General features: G+C 49.2%; 1 protein-coding gene across 2 annotated transcripts in view; it reads right to left on the bottom strand.

The window, feature by feature from the left end:
- Nucleotides 1-27,395, bottom strand: part of Col5a1 (collagen type V alpha 1 chain) — a 151,755-nt gene that overhangs the window by 114,357 nt on the left and 10,003 nt on the right. For both annotated transcript variants that reach the window (XM_021182365.2, XM_021182371.2), the window contains exon 2: nt 1,886-2,053. In XM_021182365.2, the coding sequence (XP_021038024.1) occupies nt 1,886-2,053 (168 nt within the window). The remainder of the gene's footprint in view (nt 1-1,885; nt 2,054-27,395) is intronic.

Here is a 27,395-nt window from a genome sequence, read left to right as displayed (position 1 = left end):
ATAATTGGAAGTTCAAGGTCATCCTTAACTGTAAAGCAAAATCTAAGGCTAGTCTAGAACAGCTGGGACCGTGCCAAAAATAAATACAGTAAAGGCCCACGGTTCACCCTGCACACTGGCAAGTCTAAGGCAAGAGGACACGAGCAGGCTGAAGACAGGCACTGTGCCTGTCATCCCACTGCTTGGGAGGTGGCAGCAGGAAGACTGGGAGTTCAAGGTCTCCGTAACTGCTTGGCAAGTTCAAGGCCAGCCTCAGCCTACATGAGATTCCGTCTAAAAAACAAAATATCAACAAACTAGTCAACAACCACAAAAAATATCCCCTATCATGTGACTTGGGAATCCACTCCATTTCCTGGGCTCAGCTACCTGATCCTGTGAGAATTCTTACCATAAGCCAACCCAGGGAGAAGAGAGTGACAGATGGGGATTCTAGCTACCTGCTCGGCTAGCCCTCTTGTCTTGGGTGGCAGTGGTAAGGAGACAAGCATCAGTGAGCTATGTATAGCTCCTTGGGCTGGGAGCCTTTCTTTTCTGCAGCCATCCCCATATCAGCTTCATCATCACCCACAGCCCTCTGTCCCTGACTAGCAGACCCTTCCAGCCTGGGCCCAGGTCTCCATGGCTCCAATTTGGGAATTCTAACTCTTGGGCCACAAGACAGAAAAATTACAACTCTCTGAAAACAGATGAGACTGAGTGTTCTCAAGATGACCTCCCCCACTCCCCAAATATGTTTTCTCCAAAAACAAAGCATAGAATCCATTCCTGCAGTCCCTCACATAGAAGGGTGAGGTTCCAGTTTAGAAAGGGTCATGGTGGGACATCTATCTTTACAGAAGAATTAGAGGGGCATCTGTGAGCCAGGGTGATTCTGCACTAAAGGTGTGCTCCTTGGAGACCCCAGGCTGCTTCCCCTGTGGCTGCAAGGAAGGTGCATGGTGCACAGGGCCCACCCATCCAAAATGACACCTTGGACCAAAGCACCCAGCTTCCTCCTCAGCTGTAAAGTCACAATGACTCCAGAGCAATGCTGAGTGGAGGACAGACCCTGACAGAAGACCAAAAGTGACAACGCGAGGGTGGGGGTTGGGGGGCAAAAGCATCATCCATGGACACGGTGGAGACATGAGGGACAGCACAGGTTGCTAAAACTGCCCAATTCTGGTTCAATGTTGCGGTCATATCCAGACCACAAAAGATTGAATGCAGACTTCTAATCGCAGAAGGGGAGTGTCTGGCTGGCCGACCTCTTACTCAGGTCAACAGAGTCAGGGCCCCTCAGGCTAAGCTGGCAGGCCCTCCTGAGGCAGGGGAAGAAGAATCTGTCACCTGCCCACACTGAATAAACCCAGGGCACTTAGTACCAGTAGATGTGGTAGACAGGAGCTAACTCTCCTTGTGGGTGAATCACTTAGATGCACACCTCTGTCCAACGTGGTGGCTCCCTCTGGATACATAATTAAAAGTAGATGTCTGGCACCTGGCAGCAGATGCTCATTAAGAATCTCTCAAGCTCGCTGCCAGCCAGGGTTCTGGACTTGTGTCTCTTAATGTCACTGGCCAGTTAGGATTATGTTCCCCAGTATAAGCCTTTCTTCCCCATGACCTGAGATCTCGCTTCATCTCACCTCCCCGGGGGGGCATCCACCTCCTTTCTGCCCTTTCTCATGGTGGTCTGTCATTAATGTAAACATGCCTTCTTGTATCCCATTTAGCACAGACAAGGCCTTGCGCACACACAAGTGGTGAGCGGGTGTTGGTTTCACTATAATGAGGAAGACTCACACAAAGCACACCCACTCCGGCTTCCTCTTTGGCCCTGGCTGGAAGCCTGAAGTCCCCAGCACTCTGCCACCCAGAACAGGAATGAGGCACCTCTTACCAGGGTACAGCTGCTTGGTGGGCATGCTGAGCTGTGCATCTTTAGAGACTCGGTAGGCAACATCCGGCTCGCTGGAAGATCTTCGAGTAGCACAGAAACCTGTGGTTTTCGTCACCCCTGAGGGCAAATTGTGGAAATCTAGCATCTCCAGAAGATCTGCTGGCTGAGCTGCAAAGACAGAGAAGCTATGTCAGCCCCAAGATGGACACAACTGAGGGGCACCCCCAAAGAGAAGGTGAATCTTAGACAACTGAAACCAGCAAACATCTGGTGCTCAGAAGAGGCTGAGGGCTTGCTCAGTTGGGACACGTCTTAGAAGTGGCTCTATCTCCAACTAGCTGCCCAGGTCAGAGCCTGGCCTCATCTACACCCTCTGAAAGCCCCCAAACTTCCTTGTTTTACAAACTGCAGGGACTTCTTACTCCACATCCTCACTTGCCTGAGTCACACAATCTCCCCTTCTTACCCATTTCTTCTCAGCAGCACTGGAGATAGGTCTGTCACCTGGACGCAGCCAGGAAGCCTCAATAGCTCCAGAAATCTCTACAGGGCTGTTTCCAACATTGGAGTGATTGACAGCTTAAGAAATTGCCAAGCAACCTCTAGTCTCTGCACTGTCTTTGATGTCATTTCGTCCCCCATGTTCCCACAACAGCTTATAGCAAATATCCGATTTCTGTCTGCTATCAAAAGATTTAGGCCTGAATACCCAGGTCAGGAGAATGCTTGCAGGGACCTTAGATCCCTTTAGGAAAGAGTCTGACTCTCCATCCTTTGGGAGCCACTCAGAGGACAGCAGAAGTTTGACCCTCTGATCTCTGAAGTGCAGGCGCTTCCTCAAGAACTCAACAGTTGCCCCTGCATTGATTAGCTGTGTCAACTTGACCTTGTAAGAGTGATTCAGTGAGGAACTGTTTATACTGAGTTGGCCCGTGGGCATGTCTATGAGGGGTAGTTCTTTAATTAACTAATATGGGAAGACTCAGCCCACTACAGGCGGCACCATTCCCTAGGCATGGGGTTGTGAATAATAACAGTGAGGCAATCAAGCTGAACATAAGCAAGCAGGTGAGTGTGTGTCCATTCATTTCCCTCTGCTCTTGATTCTGGATGTGATGTAACCAGATGTTTGAAGTCCCTGCCTTGACTTCCCCACAACAGTGAGCTGTAACCTGGAATTCTAAGCTGAAATAAACTGCTTTCGTCTCTAAGTTTCTTTTTGTTGGGATATTTTGTCCAGAGACAGAAATGAAGCTAGAACATCCCCAAACACAAAACATGCCCCCCTGACAAAGCCCTCTTTCCTTACATCTAGAGGCCTTTGAGTCCACACATGCCTGCCCCAGACTGTTTGTTTTCCTGTTTATGTATGTTCCGTTTGAGTTACATCAAATAGGAGGCTCTTGGATGTCAGGCAGAGAATAAATTCCAAAGTGCTACCCACAGGATGTGAAGCCCCTGACACATGACCAGACTGAACCAGTGTCGCACCATCCTGTGGCTTTGTCTAGGAAAAAGCTCTTCTGTGGGCTACATACACAGAAGATGAAGTCAAAGAGGGCAACTATCTCAAGGGAATCTAGTGCATGCATAGGCCAACTCTCGCAGTGCTAAATGGGCACCTGGATCCAGCTACGCCTGAAGCTATCATATACATGCCCATATGTTCTTTCTCAGGCTTGTCCATATCAGAATACAACATAACCTGCTAAAAACTCAGCACCCACATCTGACGACCACAGGAGGCTCATCTCTTGACTATTCCTCTCAAACTCAATTCACCTTCCTCCCCAAGTGGATGCTGCTGTGGGATTCCCCGGGAGGACAGGTGAACTGTTTGTTTTTAAGAAGGTGTTAAAGAAGAATGATCATGCAAGCTTCCTCAGGGTGAGGAATCCTCCAACAGCAGCCACTGAGTCTCGAGCCTGACTCCTGTTAACCTGCGATCCAAGGCAACCTAAGTGGCCAGGTCTGTGCCAACTTCCTGACACCAGAGAAGGGCTCCCCATCCCTACAGGAAATCATTATGAAGGACAGCAGGGCACAGTGTGGACGGATGGCCCACTATTGACCCAGGATAGCCTCAACCCATTTCAGAATCCTGGCAGCTCCTAGGTAACCACCCAGTGTCCAGTTATTTGTGTATCTGTGGCACCCCCCAGGTACTCTATGTGATGACCAAGTCTTCACTGAGCTCTTGTTTAGTGAACATCACAGGCAATGCTGAGTGTGTTGGCAGAGCTGTGTGGCACAGTCCCAGGCCTGGACACAGCTGTGGGAAGATGGCCGTGCCAACTGTCAGCATACCTGGCCAGAACAACATAGCACCGAAGCCTGGGTCCTCTCGGAAACTCAGCTCTAAGGCTGGCAGTGGCCTGGGGAAGAGATGGAGATCCCAGCAGCGTTTCCTGGCCCTACATCACTGCATCTATACGATGATGCTCTTCCCAGACCAGGCCGAAGCCTGCTTTCCCCATTGTCGAAGCAGAGAGCGGTTTCACAGGAGTCTGACGAGGATGTTTGCAGACCTGTATCGCTACCAGTTTAAAAGGCCATCAGACCTCTCCTAGGCCCAGTGCCAACCTTCCCGCTGGCCAGGGCTTTTTTGTGCCAGAGAGCAAGATATATTTAGTCTTAAACACGGTGTGGGGAGCACTAGAGTAGTGTCCAGCACACAGGCAACTGGAAAACTCTTCCCTTCCACACAAGACGTCTTATCTGCCCTTCAAGCCAATGTCTCACCCAGGCTGAGCACCTCCACTCTGAAGTGGCAGGGGCTATTGACACAGGTAGATGTGCCTAAAAATCAGGATTACCACAGCCCCAAGGGAAGATCATGCCAGCTGAGGCCCATTAGAGAAGCCACCGAAGCCACTGGGAGCCTGCCAGTGAGCAATCCCCAGAACTCCATAGCTTAAGTACAGGGTCCTCTGGAAGGAACATGCTATTCACAGTGCTCTCAGGACTCATCGGAGTCCTGCAGACTGGAGGAGCACACACATGGTATTGCATCCATGGCCTTTGCTCCCGACAAGAGGCCTTTGCCTCAAAGTAAGAGGCACTCGAGTGACCCTGAAGAATTCAGAGACCAGTCACTACCTGCTGCAAATGAGACCACCTCCAAATGGTTTGCACGCAAGTACTCCCTTGCTCTTCCCCGGGTGTTCCACCTATGAACAGATCAGGTTCCAGAGAGAGAGAGGAATGCCTGGCTTTATCTGTTCACTTCAGCTAGACCCAGCCTCCTCCCAGAGAGTCCTGTTCCACAAGCTGGGAGACTAAAACTATGTTTCCTAGAGGTCTTTGCGATAAAAGTATTGCAGCAAGCCAGAATCTACCAGTCAGTGATTATCCTAGAGTGGACCACAAGTTGTAGTAAGCTCCTGGACCATGCCCATGGTGAGGCAGTCATGCCACTAAGAGCCCTGGTTTCCATACATCTGCAGCAGTGGCCCTGTCCCGTGAATAGCAGCCTCAGTGTGAGAGCTCCATAGTTGCCTCAGGACTTCTAACTCCAACTGGCTCTGCTCCCCAGACAGCTTGTCCTCCCTCAGACAGCCTGCCACCCAGCTATGCGCAAGCTTCACTCACCTTGGAGGAACATGCGTGAGCAGTCTCATCACATAGGCTCTCCCGACCTGTTACGTAGAGATAGACAACTAAAACCTTGCTGCTGGCACGTGAGGCTGCAGACCCTGGCTCTGTCTACACTCCTCTCAGAAGGACCAAAAAGGCAGACAGCTTGTGGCAAGGTCCTGGAGGAGCATGCCACAGTCTAACACCAGGAGGCCTCAGGCTTTAAGAGCAGATGGAACAAGGTGTCTGCTTTCAGAAGGAGCAGAAATTGTTCTGGTCATAGCTGGTCATAGCTAGCATCTAAACACTCCTGCCTCCTGCTCAGACACAGAAAAGGACATCTGTGATGACACCAGCCTGCAGTAGAGGAGAGCCAGTCCCATGTTCAGCAGCCTAACTCGTGGACCGGAGCCACTGGCAAAGGAACACATCCCAGCCCACAGTGCCAACACTGCAAAAGACAGCCTGCTCTTGGGAAGGCCAGTGAGGCCTGGATCACCATCTGGAGCCACTCACGACATGTCTTCAGAATAGAATCTACAATCCCAGGCTTTCTGCCACCTCAGCGCTGACCAGCCCAGGGAATGCAAACACTCAGAAAGGACCCTGGTCAAGCACAGATCTCAAACAGGAGGCCTGGGGCAACAACATTCACAGGCAACAGCAGAGAGGAAAGTCCTGATAGGAGGACTGCAGAGAGGCGAAGTCCTGATAGGAGGACTTCATGAAACAGCTCTCAGATTCATCATGTACCCTACCCCACTGGGGTTGGGCACCAAAAGAATCAAGAAGGGCAGAGCACCCTGTCCTGTGCTGGGCAGGGGCAGAGCATAGGCAGCACTTCCTTGCGTTTGTTGAGTGACTAAATGAGCCCCTGGCAGTTCAAAGGTGAATAAGGTCAGCTCTCCTGCTCTGCTTTCATGAATGAAATTCACTTCACCTTGGCTGCCGTGCTCCATCTCTCTCCGGGCTCCATTCTCAGAGCAGCTGCGAGCTGAGAGACTGAGCTATGAGCTTGGGTGTTGTAGAAAGGAAGCAGTCGGAAGCAGTCACACTCCTGACCCAACAGATTTGGGTGATACAACCCTTTGCTCCAATTAGGCACACACACACACACACACACACACACACACTCAGTAAACTGCACATTTTAAGCACTTGCTGGGATCAGAAGGCCTCCAGCCCATCTACCTCCTGACATACGTCTGGCAGAGCTCTCTCCCCAAGGAGTTCCATGGGGATTCATGTGGCCTCTGTACACTCACAGGGAAGTCACTATCCCAGAATCCCCAACACAGCCTCAGCCCCACTGGCCACTCCCTGATGACTGGTATCTCACCAGGGTTGAGGGGGTACTGTGACTTAGTCATCTGAGCCCGAGCTCTAGCCCGTATGTTACCACCTTACAGTCAAGCAGGCCTCTTCCCATGCTGCCCCCCCCAATCCAAAGCCTGCCTCAGACACCAGGCTTTCCCCGCATCGCGCCTGCAAGGAGAAACTGTGGACCACCTTCTTCTGATGCTGAGCCTTGGAGAAAATAAATATACAGCGACTGAGGGACATAAGAAGAAGAATGACTGAGAAAGACAGGGTTAGGTACAGAAGGACAGACAGACAGACCAACAGAGAAACAGACAGTGAGGTGTTTTGTTTTGTGTTGCAAACTCCGAGGTCAACATCTTCATCTTCAAGAGAAGAACGTGTGGACCTTCTAGACAACCGACCACCCGGGTTCAACTCTGTAAGTTCACAGACAGAAGGGCCAAAGGGTCAGCAACAAGGGCTGGACGAACAGCGTCTGTCCTAAAGAAACCACACGAAGCTCAGAGAGCTACAGCCAGCATACCAACATTACACAGCACGCTGCTGCCCAGCCTCTCGCCCCTGACCTACCCACATACACAGGGCAGCAGCCTTCATAGGCTGGGGTGGCCAATCTCCCACTCTCTTGCCTGCCTCTCTTCCCCCTTGGCTTCCTAGAGCAAAAAGCCAGTTTTAGTAAAGGACTGAGAGCCACACCTAAAGACATGGCAGCCCCTGAGGGTCTGCCCAGGTCCTTCCACCAGCCCTCCCTGAGGGCAGTGGCCTCATCCAAGGTCAACCAGGGGGCTGGAAAACAAAGAGGGTGCCTTGGAGGCCCTGATGAAATTCTTCTCCAGTGACTAACACTGGGGACAAGGGAGGGCGTGGCCAGGGCTGCAGGCAGGCGGTGCTGGCCTTTGGAGCTAGCCAGGACCTCTTCTGTCCCTGCTCTCCCCAGGCCTCTGGCTGTTGGTGTCCTGACCTCAGATCCCTTGCCAGGTTCACCTCTACCATAAACATGGGTCCCTTCACCTCCCCAAAAAATGTAATTTATAGCTTCTATTTTCTCCAGGCACGGGGTCCTCAGCTTGCCACCACAGCCCGTTCCTCACCCAGGAAGCCTGAGCTGGCTGGCTTATCTCCACATCACAGCCACAACCTTGTGGACCCACCATGACCCATCCAAGGGCACGCTTAGTTTGAACAGCACACAGCACGAGAACCTTCCCCACTTAGCCCCAGACTGCCACAGGACCATCTGCACACCTGTGACAGACACCAAGACACAGCAGATTCAGCAGTGTGGGGCTGGGTGTAGCCAGACTCCTGGGAACCTGTTTTGTCCCCTCCACATGTCCCCCAGCTGTGGGAACTGGCCAGGGATGAGCAGTTATGAGCATGAAGTGCCAACCTTGTAGGAGCCTGCACCTGGAAGGGCTTGCTCTGCCTACCTGATCAGCATGCTCTACCATGGCACCACCTAGTGGACACTTCCCACTAGCCCCTCAGGGCAGAAGGCAGGGACTATAAAGTATACAAAGTATGGGGTGACAGTCCCAGCAACAAGGGGGGAGGGATCAGAGATGGAACAAAAAGAAGGGCATGGTCAGCCAGACTTGACATCACAGTATGGGGTTGAGGGTAAGACATGAGGAAGGACTAACTAGAACTGAAGGAGATCTTGGGCAACCAAAGGCAGAGGTGTCTCTTCACAGAGTGGGAACTGGAAGTCAATTCTGTCTCTGGAATTTCCCTCTACACAGATTCAGGACCACCCACCCAGCAGTCATATCCCTGATCCTTTCTATGGAACCCCAGGGTTCCCTAGGCAGCAGGGCTCTGCCCAAGAGAGCACACATGGAGGTTATGCGGGTGGATGGGAGTGGGGGGAGATATGCATAGGGGGTGGGGGTGGGGTGGATGGGAGGGTATATGCATGGAGGGTGAAAGCTGGGGCCTGCTGTACATTGTTCTATTATGCACAGCTCTGTTCCTTCACCCAGAATGCCCAGTATTTCCTTCCCAACAATTGCCAGGTTCATTTTACTGTCCTGAACTGTGTCGAGAGGGATGAGCCCTATAGACCCACATGGTGGTAGTGGTAGACAGTCCAGAAATCCACAACATAGCAAGAAATGAGGTGCGAGAGGAAACCCCTGTTGAGGACTGGCAGAAGACAGTGTGCAAACGCTCTCTGAACGGCAGAGGGGAGCAGCAGGTGTCTCATAACACATGCATTAGTGTACAAGCAGCCACTTAGGCCCAACAGGTTGTCATCTCTGCCTACAGAGATTTCCCCAAGCAAGGGTTATACCCACTGGGGCTATAAGCACGTGCAACAGTCCTGTCTCGGGGAGGAATGACAGAGGCTCTGTACTGTGTACCTCCCAACCCCAAACCCCTCACTCTCACAATCTTCAGAGCCTGCCCTTCAAGAGGAAATCTGACCAAAATACTGAGGAAGATACCTAGGGGCTGGCCAGACTCCAACCAACTCTATACTGGGATCTAAAGCCTTCATTCTTCCCTCTACATCATGGACAGGAGGCTGGTAGGATGCTCCCAGAGGAGATGTATGATCTCAGAGCAAGGAGAAGCACTGAGTCCCTGCCCCTCACAGGTATCCATGCAGGAGAGTACTGGACAGGGTCAAAGGACAGGACGCGGTCGCTCCAGGGAGGATGGGTAGAGCTGTCAGAGTCTCAGAAGGCCATGCTGTGGGCAGAAAAACTGTCCTGATCTAGCGTTCCAGATCCTGAAAGCACCCTGGAAAGACAGGTCACTTGTTTGCAAAGCCCACAGCTGTAAGTTCCGTCAACCTCAGGATGGAAGAGCAGATAGAGAACTATGGATGAGTGATGAAAGGAAAAAAAGGGGTGGCTGAAGAATGGCTTTGTGAATAGATGGGAAGATCAATAAAGGATGGGTGGGTGGATGGATGGATGGATTTATAGATGGGTGGATGGGTGGGTGGATAGATGGATGGATGCATGCATGCATGGATAGACAGGCAGACAGATGGTTGGACGGACAGATGGGTGGATGGATGGATGGATGGATGGATGGATGGATGGATGGATGGATGGGTAGATGAGTGGGTGGGTGGGTGGGTGGATGGATAGATGGACAAACCATGGATAATGGCATAGGTTAGAAGAAGGAATATATATATACAAGAGGATATAGCATGAATGGAAAGACTAAAATGAAATTACTTCCCCAGGAAATGAAGTAACTCAAGAAGGGCCACATAAGTCATCATTACCCATATCTAACCCCAGCAAAGACCATCAATATGTTCCTGAGTGCCCTGCCCTGCTCCATGGCTGGACTGGGCACACATCTCTGACCACTTGGCTTTTTCTCTTTCATCTCAAAGGCACTTCTTCATTCCTGGCAGAAAGCTATGATGGGTTCCAGGAAGCTACTGACCACTGTGTCCTAGATCAGCAGTTTTATGGAAAATCTGGATAAGGGAAAGGAGGAGTCTGTCCCTCTGCTTGGGAACAAATTATTATAGAGGGTACCAGTGCCCCAAGGCTTCTCTCCTTCATTCTGTGACTGCCCATCTCTCACCTCTCCTGAAAGCTGGCCTGAGGTCTAGACACGTGGCACCTTTGAATTACTTTGTACACAGACCCCAGACAAGGGCTGAGACACCTTCAGAAAGGCTCAGACACATGTGCCTGCAATTCTCCCTAATGCAATCCCCAAGTACACATGTTGATAACCAGATACAAAGATCACCCATAATACACACATACTGTTACTCAAAATAGAGCCAAGCCAACAGTAAGGACTCCATGAGTGGAGGGGCAGAGACATCATGCAAAGGACTCCTGCAAGGAGGCCTGAGCCAAGCCATGAAGAGTAGAGAGGAAGATGCAGTGTTACTTGGGAATCAGCAGATGCCACCATGCAGACTCTGAGGCCACATGAACATTGTGGTAGGCACAGGAGTGCCTCACACCAGGCAGCAGCAGGAAGAGAAGATGTATCTACTTCTCCCAAATCTGCTCAGCATCTTTTTCTCCTTTTGGACGATCACTGCAGTTCTTCATGTATGGTGATTAATAGACCTATCCTTTATCAAAGAATTATGACCACAACAGAATGGAACTTGTGTCAAGGACACCATGCCTACAGCCAACTGCCAACTGTCAGAGGGACAGACTGAATGCCAGGCTCCTTGAATATGGGCACTGCCAGAAGACTCTGCTCATTGTAGGACCTGACCAGTGAGCTGAGTAAGGGACCAAGTGGTTCATTCTGCTTCCTCAAAGATAGTTTTACCTCATTGTTCTGTAGGAAGTGGAGGAAGATGCCAGGAGACAGATTATGCACATGGGGTTGGCTGCATTTGAGTGAGTGTGGTTTATAGAGCCATACCAACTCCTGGGAAGGCTCAGGGAGTGGACTGGTCCAGGTTCAGCATCTATATGGCCATGATGATTATATAACTTGCCAGTTGCAAGTCAGGCCCTCTCAGGGTCCCACTGCCCATAGGGTCACTGACAATTGCAGAGCAGCTCCAGGCTGTCTTTCCTCAGCAATGTTCCATGAGCAGCTGCTATATCATAGCATGCTGAAGGACCATGCCACCTCTGATTCATTCTGGAGTCAGACAAGGTCAAAGCTGTCCTGTCCCAAGCATTTCCAGATGGATGGCCTGTCACCACCAGGGACACAAAGCCTCCCTGGATGTTCTGCCAGAGTTTTCAAGGCACACAGCAGTGAGGGCACCATTTTTTTTTGTGCTGATAAGGTCCATGGACCCAGAAACTAACCAAAAAATCACCCACTAACAAGCCAATAAACAAATAAGCCACCCACTAGCTAACCAATGAACAAATAAGCCACCCACTAGCTAACCAATGAACAAGTGAGCCACCCACTAACTAACCAATGAACAAATGAGCCACCCACTAATTAACCAATGAACAAATGAGTCACCCACCAAGTAGCCAATGAACAAATGAGGTATCCAGCAAGTAACCATTAGGGAAAAAGAAATCAACCAACTAACCAATGAACAAATTAATCAACTAACAAATCAAGGAATAAAACTAACCAACCAATGTACACACACACCAACTAACTGATGAATAAACTCACCAGCCATTTAATCAATGAGCCAATGAACCAGCTCATCAATCAATGAACAAACTAACTAGCCACTGAACCAACTAACCAATGAACTAACTAACCAATGAACAAATGAACCATCCAACAAATAAAAGAGGTTCGTGTGCTGGGTGCTAACAGCAATCACTAGAGTGGAAGAAACCTTGAGTGGGAAGGGTACCTACAGGATCTTGGTGAGAATACCGAGGCCAGGCCACATTAGCCTGGCATCTGCTCTTTGGGGTAGATTGTATAGAAAGGGTTGTATTGTGCCTAGGTGTGCAGGATTGCTTGTGAGATAAAAGCAAGGTCTATGCCCATCAGAAGGGAGCTGGTTGGATCCAAAAAAGCTGTCCCTGTCTAGCTCACTGCGAAGATGGAGTGGGATTGTTCAACCTACACAGCCTCACATGGCAAGGTGGCCAGAACACACTGCTAAGTGACCATAACCATGTTCAGAAACACTGAAAGCATGCAGCACCCTGTGTTAAACTAAGTTAAACTAGGTAACAGAAATCAATAAACTCTGAACTCACCCCCAGTCCAGAACAAATGACCCCAGGGGTCAATAGCCTGGGATGGATCCAACATTGGACAGATGTGTGCTTGCTAATCACCAGCATCTATCTCTGAAGAGCCATGTCTGTATCAGTGTAAACCTTATACAATCTATTTTTTAAAAAGAGCTCAAAATATATTTAAGTGTGGGTATTTAAAACCAGGCATAGCTCTTTAATACAAGAGTCTGTCAAATGGTACAATCCCTCTAACAGAGGTGGGCTCTCTGGAAGGTGAGAAATGCATGTGACCAAGGGACACACTGCTAATTCTGCAACCTTGGCTTTAAAAGCCACAGGACCTGCCTCTGCAGATGTCAGGCTGGAGAAACCCAGAGTATCCTGATGAGAAGGTCCCAGGGAAGGAGTCACTCAGGCCCCTAACCATGAGCCAGGCCTCACTCACTACCCACTCTGGAAAGCCAGCTTAGGAGCTGAGCCCCAAGTCCTGAGCCCTGGGCCCAAAGCCATTGCGCTGCTGGTCCTGAGCTATACACGGAGATCAAGTCATCCTAGCAAGCCATGCCCCCCAAAGTGGGCCCACATGCAGAATAAGAGACCAGAACACGGGGTTTGCCATCGGCGTCAGAGTAAGCATCACAGGGAGCTAGTGAAAAGCAAGGAGGTATATTTGTGATAGAAATCCCCAGGGGACACCTTGTGATTAAAAAGGAGGGAAGACAAGCAAACAACTAATGTTCAATGTCACTAATGAATAGGTATGCTCCAATTAAATCAGACCCTTTTGTGTCTATTTGACATGGCGCAAGTAGCATGGATGGTGATTCTTGGTCCACTGGGGACAGGGTGTCAGTCTACAAGCAGGGACTGAACACCTCCAATGCAGGTTCTGCCCTCTGCCCTGGGCAGGCATGTCACCCTAGAGTAGAGGAACACAAACAGGGTCATCACACATCTGAACCTGCATCTGCACATGCGCATACAGGCACATGTGCAAGGGGCACACACACATACACACATATAGATGCACACATATGCACTCATGTGTGTGCACACATGCTCTTGCACACACATACACACATGCATACATGCACACATACATTCGCACACAAGCACACACTCATGCACACACACTCATGCATGCACACACATGTTCTCACACACTCACACAAACACACACACATGCATGCACACACCACTGTATATCCTCCCATATGCAGTAAGGGGTTTCATCTCATGGGCTCAACTTGTAACTCCCTGATGACTGGAAAGCAAGCATGTTTTCAGATGTGTCCTGGATATCCTCTCATCTTTCATGAGACATCTTGTTTGAAACTGGCTCATGTTCTTTCTGGGTTTCACTGTGACTGTGCTTTCTAGATTCCAGATGCAAATTCTGTATCAATATGTGTTCTGCAAATACCTTATTGCAACTATCTCTTCATTTTCTGAAAAGTGTGAGACCATGTGCTTCAATGGAGACACACTGGCTTTCTACCTGCTTCTGTGGGTTCCCCAGGTTAGAATTCTTTCCTAACTCAAGTGCAAAACTGATCTAAGTCCTAACTGTTGTATATCAAAGTGAGAGTCAAGGTTTATGCCTTTGTAATTGTACATCCAGGATTTTTGGACACAAGTTGTTGATAAGGACTATCTTCCACCACTAATGCCTTGATCAAAACAAATGATCTTTCCAGGCATGATGGAGGCAGAGGCAGGTAGATCTCTGAGTTTAAGGCCAGACAAAGCTACTCAGTGAGACCCTGTCTCAAAACAAAGAAGCAAGCAAATATCAAATGATCATGCCTGAGTGTATGTGCTGCACAATCATGTGTGTGCACATGTGTGTATGCATGTGAGTGTGTATGTGTACATATGTGTATGTGTGTGTGCATATTTGTGTATGCATGTGTGTACATGTGTGTAGGCGTGCATACATGTGTGTGTTCATGTGTGTGTATTCATGTATATGTGTGTGTGTACGTGTGTATGTATCTGTCTGTGTCTATCTGTGTGTGTGTGTGTGTGTGTGTGTGTGCACATACTACCCATCTACTTTGTCCTATCCATGAGTCTGTGCCTTTATGTCACCATTGCAGTCTTGATCACTACAGATGACAAGCCTTGAGCTAGCTGTTCTCAAGCTATGGCTTGTGACCCCTTTGGGGGATGGCATATCAGATATCTTGCATATCATATATTTACATAATGATCCATAACTAGCAAAATTACAGTTATGAAGTAGCAACAAAAGTAACTTTATGATTGGGGGTCACCACAACATGAGACTCTGTATAAAGGGCCACAGCTTTAGGAAGGCTGAGAACCACTGCCTTACACTGACACTGCATGAGTCCTCTAACACAGAATCTGGCGAGATGTTAGTAAAGTCCCTGTCTCACAAGTATGAGGCCTTGAGCTCAGATCCCCAAAACCCACATAAAAGCCTGGCATGGCTAGTGATGTGTGCCTGTAACTGCAGGGCTGGTGTGTGGCAGGGGGTGGGGGTGGGGGGCGCTTGGCCGGGGAGCAGACAGGCAGGCAGGTTCCTGGAGCTAGGTGGCCTCCTGAGGTGATGAGCTCTATGTTCAATGAGAGAGTCTGTCACAGAAGTAAAACACAGCAGTGGAAGAAGACACCAACATCAGTCTCCGGCCGCCACATACAAGCATGCACACACACACACACTACATATACACAGAAAGTTCAGGATGCCCTTATGATTTGAGTCTTGATCTGTGAGCTTGGTATAGCTCAGTGTGCTTACAATTTTTATTTTGCTAAGTGATAGTCTGTAATACTTGTTATACAGACCCACATGTTTTGCTTTATTCTATTAAGTTCAAGAATTCCACGTTGACGCTATTGTAATGCTTTTAAGTTTCCCATTTCTGGGTGTTTGTTACTTCTGTCTAAAAGCACAACTGACTTTTTATTGGTTTCATACTCTATTACCGTCCTAAATGATATTATTAGCTTTTGAAGCTGCTTTGTAGATTTTGTCTACGGGTTTTTCCGTAGACAAACATCATCTACAAGTAAAGACAGTCTCCCTCTTTCTTTACAATCTATAAGCCTTTTGTTTCCTTTTCCTGCCTTATTGCATTGGCAAGGATTTCCACTTGATATTAAATGAAGAGCATGTGGCTCACCCTGCTTCTTGAGCTGCACAGATTTTACAAACAGGACTTCTATCAGGATAATCCTCTTTATCCCATACTTACTGAGATTTGCTCATCAGAATTTCTATTTAAAACACTTGTACAAAGTACATGTAATCTCACCCTTGTCTATAAAGGCACAGATAAATAGGAAAAAGCAAATATATGAAGGTATTCATTTAGTAGTGTGCTTGACTAGAATTTATAGAAACCAACATTGTCACCACCATCATCATCACCATGGCTACCAACATCACCATCTTCACTATCATCACTACCACTATCAGCACCATCACCACCCCCAACACTACCATCTTCACCATCATCACACCACCATCATTAGTCATTATCCTCACCACCATTATGACTACCACCATCACTACCATTGTCACCATCACTGCCATCTACATTATCACCACCACCACATCACCTCCAGTATCACCATCATCACCACCATCACCAAAGCCATCATCACTGCCAACTGCCATCACCATTAACTGAAACAAGTAAGGAATTATGATGTTTTTTGTTTCTTCTCTACTTCTTGGTAGCTTTTAATGTTTCCATATTAACATGTTGCTTTTTATAGCATATTAAACAGACAGCGAGTGCCAGTTAGTGCCCAACAGCAAGCAACACTCTATAGATAAATACTCATTTTCTCTTCGTGCCTACCCCCAACAGCAAGATGGGCCCAGTGCCCATTTGTCTTTGCCTCGACAGTGGGCAATTTTCAACTGGTCTTTCTAAATCAAAACCATGTCTTCAATTCTCAGGGCTGTGTACACATCACAAGATACTGGCACTTGAAGGTGGCCACCCTACATCGTAAGTCTGCCCAGGGCCACTTGGCGAGTCCTGGGTCTGCCTCACCCTTGCCCTTTTAGATGAAATGTGGACAAAAGGCAAATGTGTCTGTTAGCCGCTAGCCCCTCCCAGCACAGGCAGCAAGCTGGCATTGCCTTTAATTCTCGTTAGAAGAAACAGCTTTAGAAACAGAAGGGAATTGGCCCCTGAAGATGGTTTACCGCCTATTAACTGCTGAGAAGAGAGCAAGCTGAGAAGGAAGGTAAGTGGGATACACTTCAGGTTACAGATGTTAACCAGCACATCCTCCATTCGCAGGTCGGAATGGTGCTGCTGTCCGATCATAGACTGCATGCACCCTATTGGGAGGCATTTTGCTGGTTCTGTGTAGAGACCGTGGCTTGTTTCCAGCTGTTTGCTTACTGGTTACAACAGCAAGTAGATGGATACCTTTCTACCAGTCCTTTCTGTCCCTCTATTTGATTATCTCCATGACTCCAAAATGATCTAATCCAATTGCATGATGCAAAACCATGCATCGGTCACTCTGACCCTTGGACAAACATCTCACACCACACCCCAGGACCAGAAAGCATTTTTCCATTTCTAATGCTCAGGGCCAGCTCTGTGGGGGACAGAAATGACCCCAAGGCTGAGGAGCGAGAAAGAGACTCCTTCCTTCCACAAGCGCATGCCATGGCTGAACACTACCCCCTCTCGTGAGTAAACCACACTGGCCCTCAAGGTCTTATTCCCAAGAAGAGAACGTAAGGGACTCTGCATCACTCTGCAGGCTCGGGAGCTGCAGCCAGCCCTCCTGGGCTGCATGTCGTTAGCATTCTGGGCAATGTCTTCCTAAGAAGGATGCTGAGAGGCCTTTCATGATGCCCATCTTCTTCCAGCTCAGGCTGGTCCCTCTCCTGATACTCAGCAGCACCCAGCCCATTCCACTACCTTACAGATGCCCCGAGCTGTGATGCATTTCCCACCGTCAACCGGAGGGACGCCTGGCAGGGAGAAGACCCTGACACCAGCAGAATGCGGTGTGCTTGCTCGCTGGGCCCCAGCTAGGACTTGGCAAATACAGACATCCAGAAAGGGAAGAAGAGAATCGGAGTATGGTTCGTATCTGTTAGGTGTCTACTGGGTTCTAAAGGTTCCATCATGATTTCTGACTAATGGAAGGACAGCTAGGAAGCATAGAGCATAGATGTGCTGTTCTTATTCCTGACAGTTCAGCCACTCATGTTGATCCCAGACTTGGAAGTACTTGTCACATTCCCTACACTGGGAAACACTCACGTTCACCTCAAGGCCTAAGGGACCTAGCATGTGTCACAGGTGCAAGAAAGGGCCAAGCTGGGTCTCAAACTTTAAGTAAAAGTCCCCTGCTGCCTCTCCAGAAGCAGAAGCGCATTATATCTTGGTGGTGGATTGAATGCCCCCACACTCACCCATTTTATAGGTGAGGTCTACCTTGACACCTGAGGAGCACGCCACCCAGGATGTGGTAGCTAGGTGGTAATTACCCACTGAGGCAGGAATGGAATGGGAAAACTACAGGGCTCTACTCTTCCTGTGTTTTGGCATGTGAGTAAGTGTCTCAGAAATCACCCTAAGGAAACAATCCGAGTCTGAAGGGATCTTCTGGAGAGATGTTCACCCAAGCTCTATTCCCAACAGCCCGCAGCTGGAAGCAGCCCAGATCCAACCAGTTAACACAGCGACAGTGAGAGTCTCCGTCCCCACAGGTGACATGGGAAGGTCCAGAAAAAAAAATTCAGACGTTTAAAATAACGTTTACTATAACATACTGTTACAATGTTACAAATATGAAAGACCAGTTGTTCATCTGGAACTGTGCCCACTCTGTGAATGAAAGCTTGCCACAGGTATGTATACACAGGAACAAAGGCAGCACACCCAGGCTTCTCTATCTACAACTGTGGTTTCAAGCATCCCCGGGGAGGCTTGGAATGTGTAGCTGGTGGATGGGGGGTAGGGGGTAGTGTCTGTACTTACAATGAGTTCTCAATGACATGCAGAAGGACTCTTGTTCCTGAATAGATTCACCAAAAGCCAAAAAGCCAAAAGCCACTCTGCAGAAAATAGGCTACAGTGTCTGAGCAGAACAATCCCAGGAGCCTTCGCTGAGCCCAGAGCCCCCTGATTTCCAAGTGATGCTTGAGGAAGCCTGTGGCAGCCTCAGTTTCTCCTGCTGTAAAGTGAGCAGACCTGGCAGTCCTCAGCTGCAGGTTCTACTTCCACAACCTCACATAGAAGAGGGTGCATGGACAAAGCCACTTAATCTCCTGGATTTGCTTTACGAACTTTTTTTTTGTTTGGTTTGGTTTGGTTTGGTTTGGTTTGGTTTGGTTTTTGTTTCTCTATGTAGCTCTGGTTGTCCTGGAACTCACTCTGTAGACCAGGCTGGCCTACTTGAACTTGGAGATCTGCCTGCCTCTGCCTCCCGAGTGCTGGGAGTAAAGGCTTCCATCACTACTGCCTGGCAGCTTCATGAACTCTTTTTTTTTGGTTTTGGTTTTTTGACACAGGGTTTCTCTGTATAGCCCTGGCTGTCCTGGAACTCACTTTGTAGACCAGGCTGGCCTCGAACTCAGAAATCCGCCTGCCTCTGCCTCCAGAGTGCTGGGATTAAAGACGTGTGCCACCACGCCCAGCTGACTCCCACTTTTTAAACTTAAATGCATCTTACTTTCCTGACAAGAGTGTATAANGGGTTTCTCTGTATAGCCCTGGCTGTCCTGGAACTCACTTTGTAGACCAGGCTGGCCTCGAACTCAGAAATCCGCCTGCCTCTGCCTCCCGAGTGCTGGCATTAAAGACGTGGGCCACCACAACCGGCTTGCTTCATGAACTCTTAAAAACTTACTTTCCACTAAGTGCATGGATGTGTGTGTGCACACGCATGTGGGTGCTATTGAGTTTATAGAGGGGTACTGGATTCCTCTGGAACTGTAGTTATTTGTGGTTGTTATCCTCACAACATTCGTCCTGGGAACCAAACAGTATATGTTCTTAACCACGCAGCCATCTCCCCAGTCCTTGCAAACTTTTAAGGCCACAAATTGGTTTTACTGTTTTTCCACCAAAAGGCATGCAGCCCAGAGCAGCTGGTTCACACCTCACTGCCTCTGTTTTCTGTAGCTGTACATCTGCCTGCTTCCTAGCAACACACCTCTGGGGTCCTGCATTCATCTCTCAAAAGAAGTACGTAAGAACTGTGGCCTAGGGACCTGCTACCCACTCGGGAGGAAAACCCGAGTCCAGATATTTAAACATCCTTTCCCATGACTGACACATGTGTAGCCACAGACCTGGGTGTTTTCCCCTGGAAGGGCGGGCTCACAGGAAGGAGCCCTCTTCCTTACTAGGCTTCACCTCAAGTTTCTTGAAGATGGGTGCTGCTCAGTGAATCGGAACCTCTAAAACCTCATTGCTTTCTGAGCTCTGTCCTGTCCCGTGGACACACCATAACGTATTTAAATGCATTCCCCGTGGCTAGGCACAATGGTGTATGCCTGTGATCTCAACACGCACTGAGGCTAGCCTGGGCTATTTAAGCAGAGCCTATCTGGACAAATGACTTCTCTTGGTGAGCATGCACATGTTGTGAACCCCTTCTCTTCCCAGCAGCACCTTGCACACACATGAGTGAGGAATATAACACACTCTAAGGCGCAGAGCTGCTGGGCCAAAGGAGTGTGTGCATTTTAACATCTCAACAGCTATTGTTGGTTGCCTATTGTAAAAGGGCAAGATCCGAGGTGTTCACTTCCCCAGGCGACAGTGAAGCCTTACCGTGTGCTATCCTTGTTAAAGTTATACAATTTTCAAATGTACAAGAGTTCCAAATGTTTTCCTTTCGGAGAACTAATTATACCTTTGGCCCTTTAAAATTGATTTGTGGGAACTCTTTGCATATGATACCATATTGACCCCTCTCCTGTCACATAGGCTTACCTTCTTTTCTTGCAATTGGTAGTTGCTTTTACCTTCAGCCAGACAGAAAAACTCAAATTATAATTCTCTTTTACAATTTCTGAGGTTTGTGTCCCACTAACAATGTCACTTTCCCACCCCACCCCACCCCCACCGTGGCCTCATAATCATAAACACCTACCTCCCTAGCTTGCTTCTAGTGGTTCTGTGGTTTCATTTTTAAAGTTCACATCTTTGATCCACCTGGAATTAATTTAGTGCAAGAGGAGGGTAGACAGAGGCATCTTTGCCCCAGATGGCTTCTCCATTATCCCAGTCCAGTTCAGTGATTAATCCCTTCTTTCAAGGCCCTTCTGAAACTACAACCTTTATTAGACCCTAAACTACCGCTAGTGTCCTGACTTTTAAGGGCAAGGGCTATACATCTCCCACCTGCAGCTGATTGGCTCACATGGAATGAGGGTACACTGCTCACTAGCCCCCCAACATGTTCTTCTCCCTAAATGCAGTTCAAGGAGGAGGCCCAAGCCTTCTTGCCACCCACCCCTGTGGCATGCTTTCTCTGTAGCAGGTGGTTTAGAATATGAGGCATGGGGACCACCTGAATGTCCACCAGTAAGAGAGAGACTCGAGTAACACAAGTACTCAGAGATGGGGTGAAACCTACAGCACACACAACACAATGACAGTGAGTCCTCCCTCTGGCCTGCAGTGAGTCCTCCCTGCCTGCCTGCAGGCCTCGGGGTTGTCATCTTCAGGAAGGAGCACCCAGTGAGCACAGGGTCCTTAGCAGAGTGTCTGCAGGAACTCCCCAGGGAGCCACTGTTACAAATCCCCTCCTTTCTTCTTTCTATTAAGACCGGTGAGCTCTGACTTCAAGAATTATAGATGGTTTTAGTCACTTTTTCATGAATTTTCCTGTTTTCCAAGGTCATTGCACACACACACACACACACACACACACACACGAGGTCACCCTCAGTGGGAACCCTGTCTCTGCTGGTGCTATCCTCACCAGACTGACCTGTGACCCCTGGGAACCCAACCCAAATGGAGTCTACTCTTCCTCCCTCCTGAGCTGGCAGGAGAATCAGAGCTGCATTCGTGGTTTAGGCCACATGTGGGCAAAGCCACGGTGCTGCCATAACTAGCTCCAGGATGCAGCTCAGATTTCAAAGAACCCATGGCCCAGCCAGGATGTCACTCTTCTCCTTGGAGCTGTGCCAGCTGTGTGCCAATTACAGCTGCATAGAGCTCACTGCATCACACTTCAGGAAAGAGGTTTCCTTAAGGACTCCTTGGCAAAGCCACACACAGTGCCTTGGACATTGCCGGTGCCCATAGAGGTGTTGCTGAGCTGAATTCTGGGGCTTAGCAGAGCAGGTAGGGCATTTAGTAGGTATACAGCAGCCCCAGGAACGAAGCAGACAAGGTTCTCCTATGGCTGATAGTTCTAGACTTGAGTGTCACAGTACAGACTCTGGTTTGAACCTGTGGCCCAACAGAGACACAATGAACAATAGTTTGGGAGATCAGCAGCAGGCTCCTACCCAAGCAGGCAGCTGTGTGTACCCATCCCTTGAAGAGCTGTCAGAACTGAGGCCAGGGATGAGATCAGAGACGAGGTAAAGCCACAGAGCTGTGAGGGTGAGAGTGGAGAGGGCCAAGTAGAACCCCTGCCAGCGAAGCTACTCAGCCATCAACACTCATGTCTGCGTGCAACCCCTACCCAAGGATGTGAGGAGGAACACACTCATGAACCACTGAGGGATACAGGAGGGGGCCCACAAATGGGGTTCAAATTTGAGAGTCAATAGGTAGAGAACTCTGTGAATCAGGAAAGGGGAAACAGAAACCAGCTTTTCTGGCACCTACAGATGGAGGGTGTCCCTGGACCAGTACAAATGTCCAAATAGAAAGGAAGGTGATGGCCGAACAGGCATGAACCAGGCAGGGTGTGAGAGCATCCCAGCACTCACTCTGACGTAGGCTGGTGTAGAGCTGCATAGGAGGTACAGTGAGATGCCAAGACCAGGTGGCGTGGCTCTGTCCTGGCTGCAGCATCACTCAAGAAGCCAGACCAGGAAACAGTTTTATAAGTGACTGGAAAGAGGTCGGACTACCTCTCAGCCAAGGAATTTATCTGCTGGCCATGATATTGACCAGGCGTGAGCAGTCAGGCAGAAAGAGCACACAGCAGGGGCCTGGTGTCTTAGCCCTGGGAGGGGGGCTGGGAGCATGCCTGTGTCTAAAGTGAGGAGACCTTTATAATCTCACTTCCCACACTCAAAGTTGTAGATAACAGGAGCTGTTCAAGAGAAGGGCCCAAACAGAAAGAAGCAGCCAGAGAGAGTGGGTAGCAGCTAGATGTATTTAAATCATTGCAAAACACGGCTGGAAGTTTTTATAGGGTGAAATGGTAGATCCTGGAATCAGATGAGCTGGGGTTAATTCTGAGGAATGAATACTGAGAGATGGCAGGCTTGGCTGGTCAGCAGAGAGCTGCAGGGAAGGCAGAGATCCCAGGAGAGTGTCAACCCAACCTCAGGCTGGCTCCTCGTGGGCACAGTCACCTGAAAAGTTCTTCCAGGGGCAGAGTAGCAACCACATGGGGTGAAGGGTACACAGAAATTAAGTCAAAGCTTGGAACACAGCTCAGTTGGCAAGTGCTTGCCTAAAATGTACAAAGCCCTGAGTTCAGTCTCTGGTACTGCATAAAATTACAACAGCACATAGCTATACTAACAACACTTGGGATGTGGAAGTAAAAGGATTGGAAGTTCAAGGTCATCTTTGGCTACATAGTTAAGTCTGAGGCTGGCCTAGGGTTATAAAAAAAATAGCAGGTCAAAAGAACCTCATCCCCACAAGGAGACAAGACATGCTTAACTATGTGCAGAGCCACAGGGCTCTCTGGATATATCACACAGATTACGCTAGAGTGCAGATGCCCATCACCATGGCCAGCTTCAAGCCTGTTATTTTCCTAGGCATCACTGAAAGGCCCGGGGTGGTTCAAATCACCATGGGAATTGTGATGCGCGACTCTGGGTCTGAATCTCTGTCTGAAGAGGGGACAGTGCAGTGGGAGTTCACACCAGATATTCTGATCCACCACACATTGGTGGGCAGTCCCTAGGTGTGCCTGGAAAACACTGGGCACCCCATCCCTGCAGATATCAGGACACCTAGCCCAAGAGCCCAGCTCTCCAGTGTTCAGATTACCTTGCCAGGACTATTGCGGCCTTTCCCAGAATGGCACAGACAGCGTGGACCAGGGCTCCCCTGGTTTCCCAGCACCAACTGCTACTCCAGAATGGCTATACTCTTGTTCAGGGGACACCCTGGAGTTTGCAAATTACTTTCAGCTAATCCCAGAAAGGATTCACTAGGCATGCCCCCATGCTGGTCCACTATGAGATACAGCAGACTACAGCCCTGTCTGGTTCTTTATGGCCTCAACTCTGCCTCCTTAGATCCACACCGCAAGCCTATGAAAGATGGGGCATCATCCTGGATGGGGACTCCACCCCGTACATGAAGAAACTAAGGCACAGGCTTGACACTCCTCAAGTCACACTGGCTACCCAAGCCACACCCAATTTTAAAAGGCAAGAAGCCCTGAGGTGCAATGCCACCCTCGGCCTCTAGGTGATGCTTTCTCTTCCCCACTACAGCCAGAGAGACCTGAGTTCCAGGTCTCTGCCCCTCCACAGACCTAGGCCACCTTCTGCTACTGTGTGCTGAGAACTCTGGTCCACTGAGTGACCAAAGTGTCTATGATCACAAGTACACCAGGGGGTCAGGTAGTTGGTCTAGACAGCAAGCACCAATTATAGGATCAGAGCCCCGTGAGGCACACTTAAGACAGCCAGGTCACCAGACATTGTTCTCAGAGTTTTTAATTTTCTTCTCCAAAGGCTCATGATTTAACTGTGAGATACACACCGCACTTAACTTCTCTGGCCACCTTGAGCTTACTGCTAAGCTGTGGCAGCTTGATTCTTGGACCCTCTGACCGATGACTCAACCCCCACCCCAACCCCCCGCACCCACCCGGCTTATCGGGAGGGGAAGGGCGGCGGGGAGCAGGCCCAGAAACCCACCCACTCTTGCCATTCATGTTTGGCTTTCCCAGAGCATCCCCCACACTCATTTCATCAGCTGCCAACTGAGATAGAACAGACAGCCCCTACCTGGCCATAATCCCCGCTATCTGACCTTCTTCCCACTAAAATGGAAAAAAAACGTGACTCAGACTCCTAAACAAACAGGCTCCTCACAGCTGGATGCTGTGGAGAGCAAACCCACAGAGCTCTCCAAAGACAGATCACACGGAGCAGAACCCAGGAATCCAGGGCTGTGGGCTTCAGGAAGCCCAGGGACAGGAACCTGAACCCCAGCCCCGATGACCACACACACTCACACAGGAACACTCATTCTGCCACTGTCTCCACACCCTCTCATTAGTCCCTGCCACAGGGATGGAGACCCCTCCCCAAAGAAAAGGGGGAAATGCCTTCAGTGAAGATGAAAATGTTGTCTTCAATCAGCCTCAGCCTTCTCTACTGGCCCTGACACCCAGCCTGAGTGTCACCCCTCAGGCTGACAGTCATTCCTAGAGCACAGATATTGTCTTAAGGGTTTAAGATCTGTCTTTGCCAGTTGCAGAGCTTCAGTGGGCCTTGGTCTTCTCACCTGTGAAATGGGGAGATGGTGGGGGTGGTGATGTCTCCTGTCTTAGAGCCAAGCTCTTTAAACCACAGGTTGTATCACCTCATGGGTCACATGACAATATGGAGGGGTGTCATGAAACAGCTTGGCAACAGCAACAAGTGTCTCAATGAGCAATGTCCAAAAATTATTTTCAAATCAAATGCACCATGAATCTGAGGTTTCTCTGGCAAGTGGACACCTACGGTGAATTGTGTGACCCCACTACGACCTTGGATGCGGACACAGGTGCTCACTACATACACCTCAGCTTGGAGCCAGACTGCTGCACCTCAAGAAACCAATGCTTCATCTACGTGTAATGTCTCCTGCTCTTAAAGAAGCATAATGATTTCATCACAAACAAACGACACAAGCTTTCATATTTCCCCACCATCATCCCTCAGGAGCAAGCATCAAATTAGCATATCTTTGAATTTTATTATGCTACTATGTTTGATTTTTCAAAAGTTGTCATTTGAGCTGCTGATCTGAGCATGAAAACAAAATTATTTCTGTTTGTGAAAACAAAAAATCATTAAATGAATTTTGGCTTGGGATAAGGGTGAAATTTCCAACAATTTATCAAATGGCCCCAAACCCACCTCTGCCCACTTGTACTACGCATTTGTATGAGGTTGAATTCTCAGCACTGACGATCATAAAATCAAGACATTGAGCATCTCTGAAAAACACGGAGGCCACTATACATCTGACCATGGCAATATTCAGCCAAGATTTAATCTTTATATAAAGATAAATACGTGTATCTATTTAATTAGCATGCAAACTTGCTTTTATCTTTAAAAGATGGCATAATAGGTATAGCAAAGAACTGTTTTAAAATAAACTTCCTCACACTAATCAGTAAATGTTTGGTTTGTGCGCCTATTTTACATATCTGTAGAGCCGGGGTCACATGAAAAGGGAGTTCAAGCAGGACACATTTAGAGCCCTGGCTGAGAAGATGCCATTAGGATAGATTGGGTAGGGAAACACTTGGGTAAGTGGGAGGAGGGTGGGGAGAGGAGTGGGGAGGAAGGTGGAGAGGAAGAGGGGGAGAAGGGGTGGGGAGGAACAGAAAGGGGAGACTGAGAAGGGAAGAGAGGAGGGGGAAGTGGAGGGGAAGTAGGAAGAGGATGAAGAGGGAAAGAAGAAAAAGGAGGAAACATAAGAAGGGGGAGAGAGGAGCAGGAGGAGGCAGCAACCTGGAGAGTCCTGGTCTTCACATTCAGTGAGCATTGGGCATGCGTCTTCATGTGTGAAGGTTCCGTTACCAGAACCAAAGGAAGCTTTGGGGAATAGCAAGACCCCAGGGCCTGATTGGAACCCGTGGCCCCTCCCCTCCAGTCCAGAGGCTGACCCTCCTTGGCTGTCCTGACCTGATTACAGGGGTACCTGAAGGACCACAATGGACAGATGAGCTGTCTGTTCTCCATTCTCCAGTCTTCCTCACGTACAAAGGCAAGCAGAGAGAAGGGTCTTGTCTTTCCCCTACTACATCCCGTGTGGCCTTTCTGCCACACTGTCCATGCCCTAGTACAACAGTCCCTCCTGGAGCCTGAAAATCCGCCTCGAGGGCCAAGCAGCTGTTTGCAATCGGCCCAGCCCTAGCCCCAAGCAGAGGAGGTGGAGTAAGTAAGTCCACAGGCTGGACTCAGAGAGTCTCGGGGCATGTGAGGACAGGCATCCCCAAAGCTAGGAGACCCAGGGCTGCCCCTCCCCCTGGACAGAGCCAGCAACAGTGAAGAAATGGGGCGGGCCTAAAAGGGCAGGAAAGAGCTCTCTACTTGCCGCCCATTTTCAGTCACTGCTGATGAACAGGGAACATCTCACCAGCCTCAAGCCAGACTTTAACACAATGGCTTGGAGGCATTTTATAGCACCTGCCAGGGGGGTGGGGTGGGCTCTCCTGTCTGCACACCACCCAAGTGAGATGTTTGGGAACCATCATGGTCATCTAAGAAAGCCTTGGATGAGCCATCCTGCAGTGACCTTCCAGCCATCAGAGGCAAAGACATTAGAGCTGGAATAGCTTCCCCAGCTGGTTGGATCAGGACAGCCAGGCTCCTTTCCCCAGCACCAGGATTATGGCAGATGGACCCTCTCTACTTCCCTCTCCTCCCGACCTGTGACTTCAGAAATCCCCAACTCATCTGAGTGTAATTATCTGCAAGTGGCCTGTAGCTGCAGGTCAGACCCCAGATTCTATAAGCACTCCCTCGGTGCATCTGTCAGTTCCTTCCTTCCAAAGCAGCCAGCTAGCCCTCCCACTCCTGGGCAGAAAAACACCTTCTGTCCTAAGCCCCAGGTGTCAAGTGCAGGGGAAGGTGGGATGGCCCCAAC

The sequence above is a fragment of the Mus caroli genome, chromosome 2, assembly GCF_900094665.2.
Source record: "Mus caroli chromosome 2, CAROLI_EIJ_v1.1, whole genome shotgun sequence".
Taxonomy (NCBI): domain Eukaryota; kingdom Metazoa; phylum Chordata; class Mammalia; order Rodentia; family Muridae; genus Mus; species Mus caroli.
The sequence above is the reverse complement of the archived record's forward strand: the minus strand, read 5'-3'. Positions and strand labels throughout refer to the sequence as shown.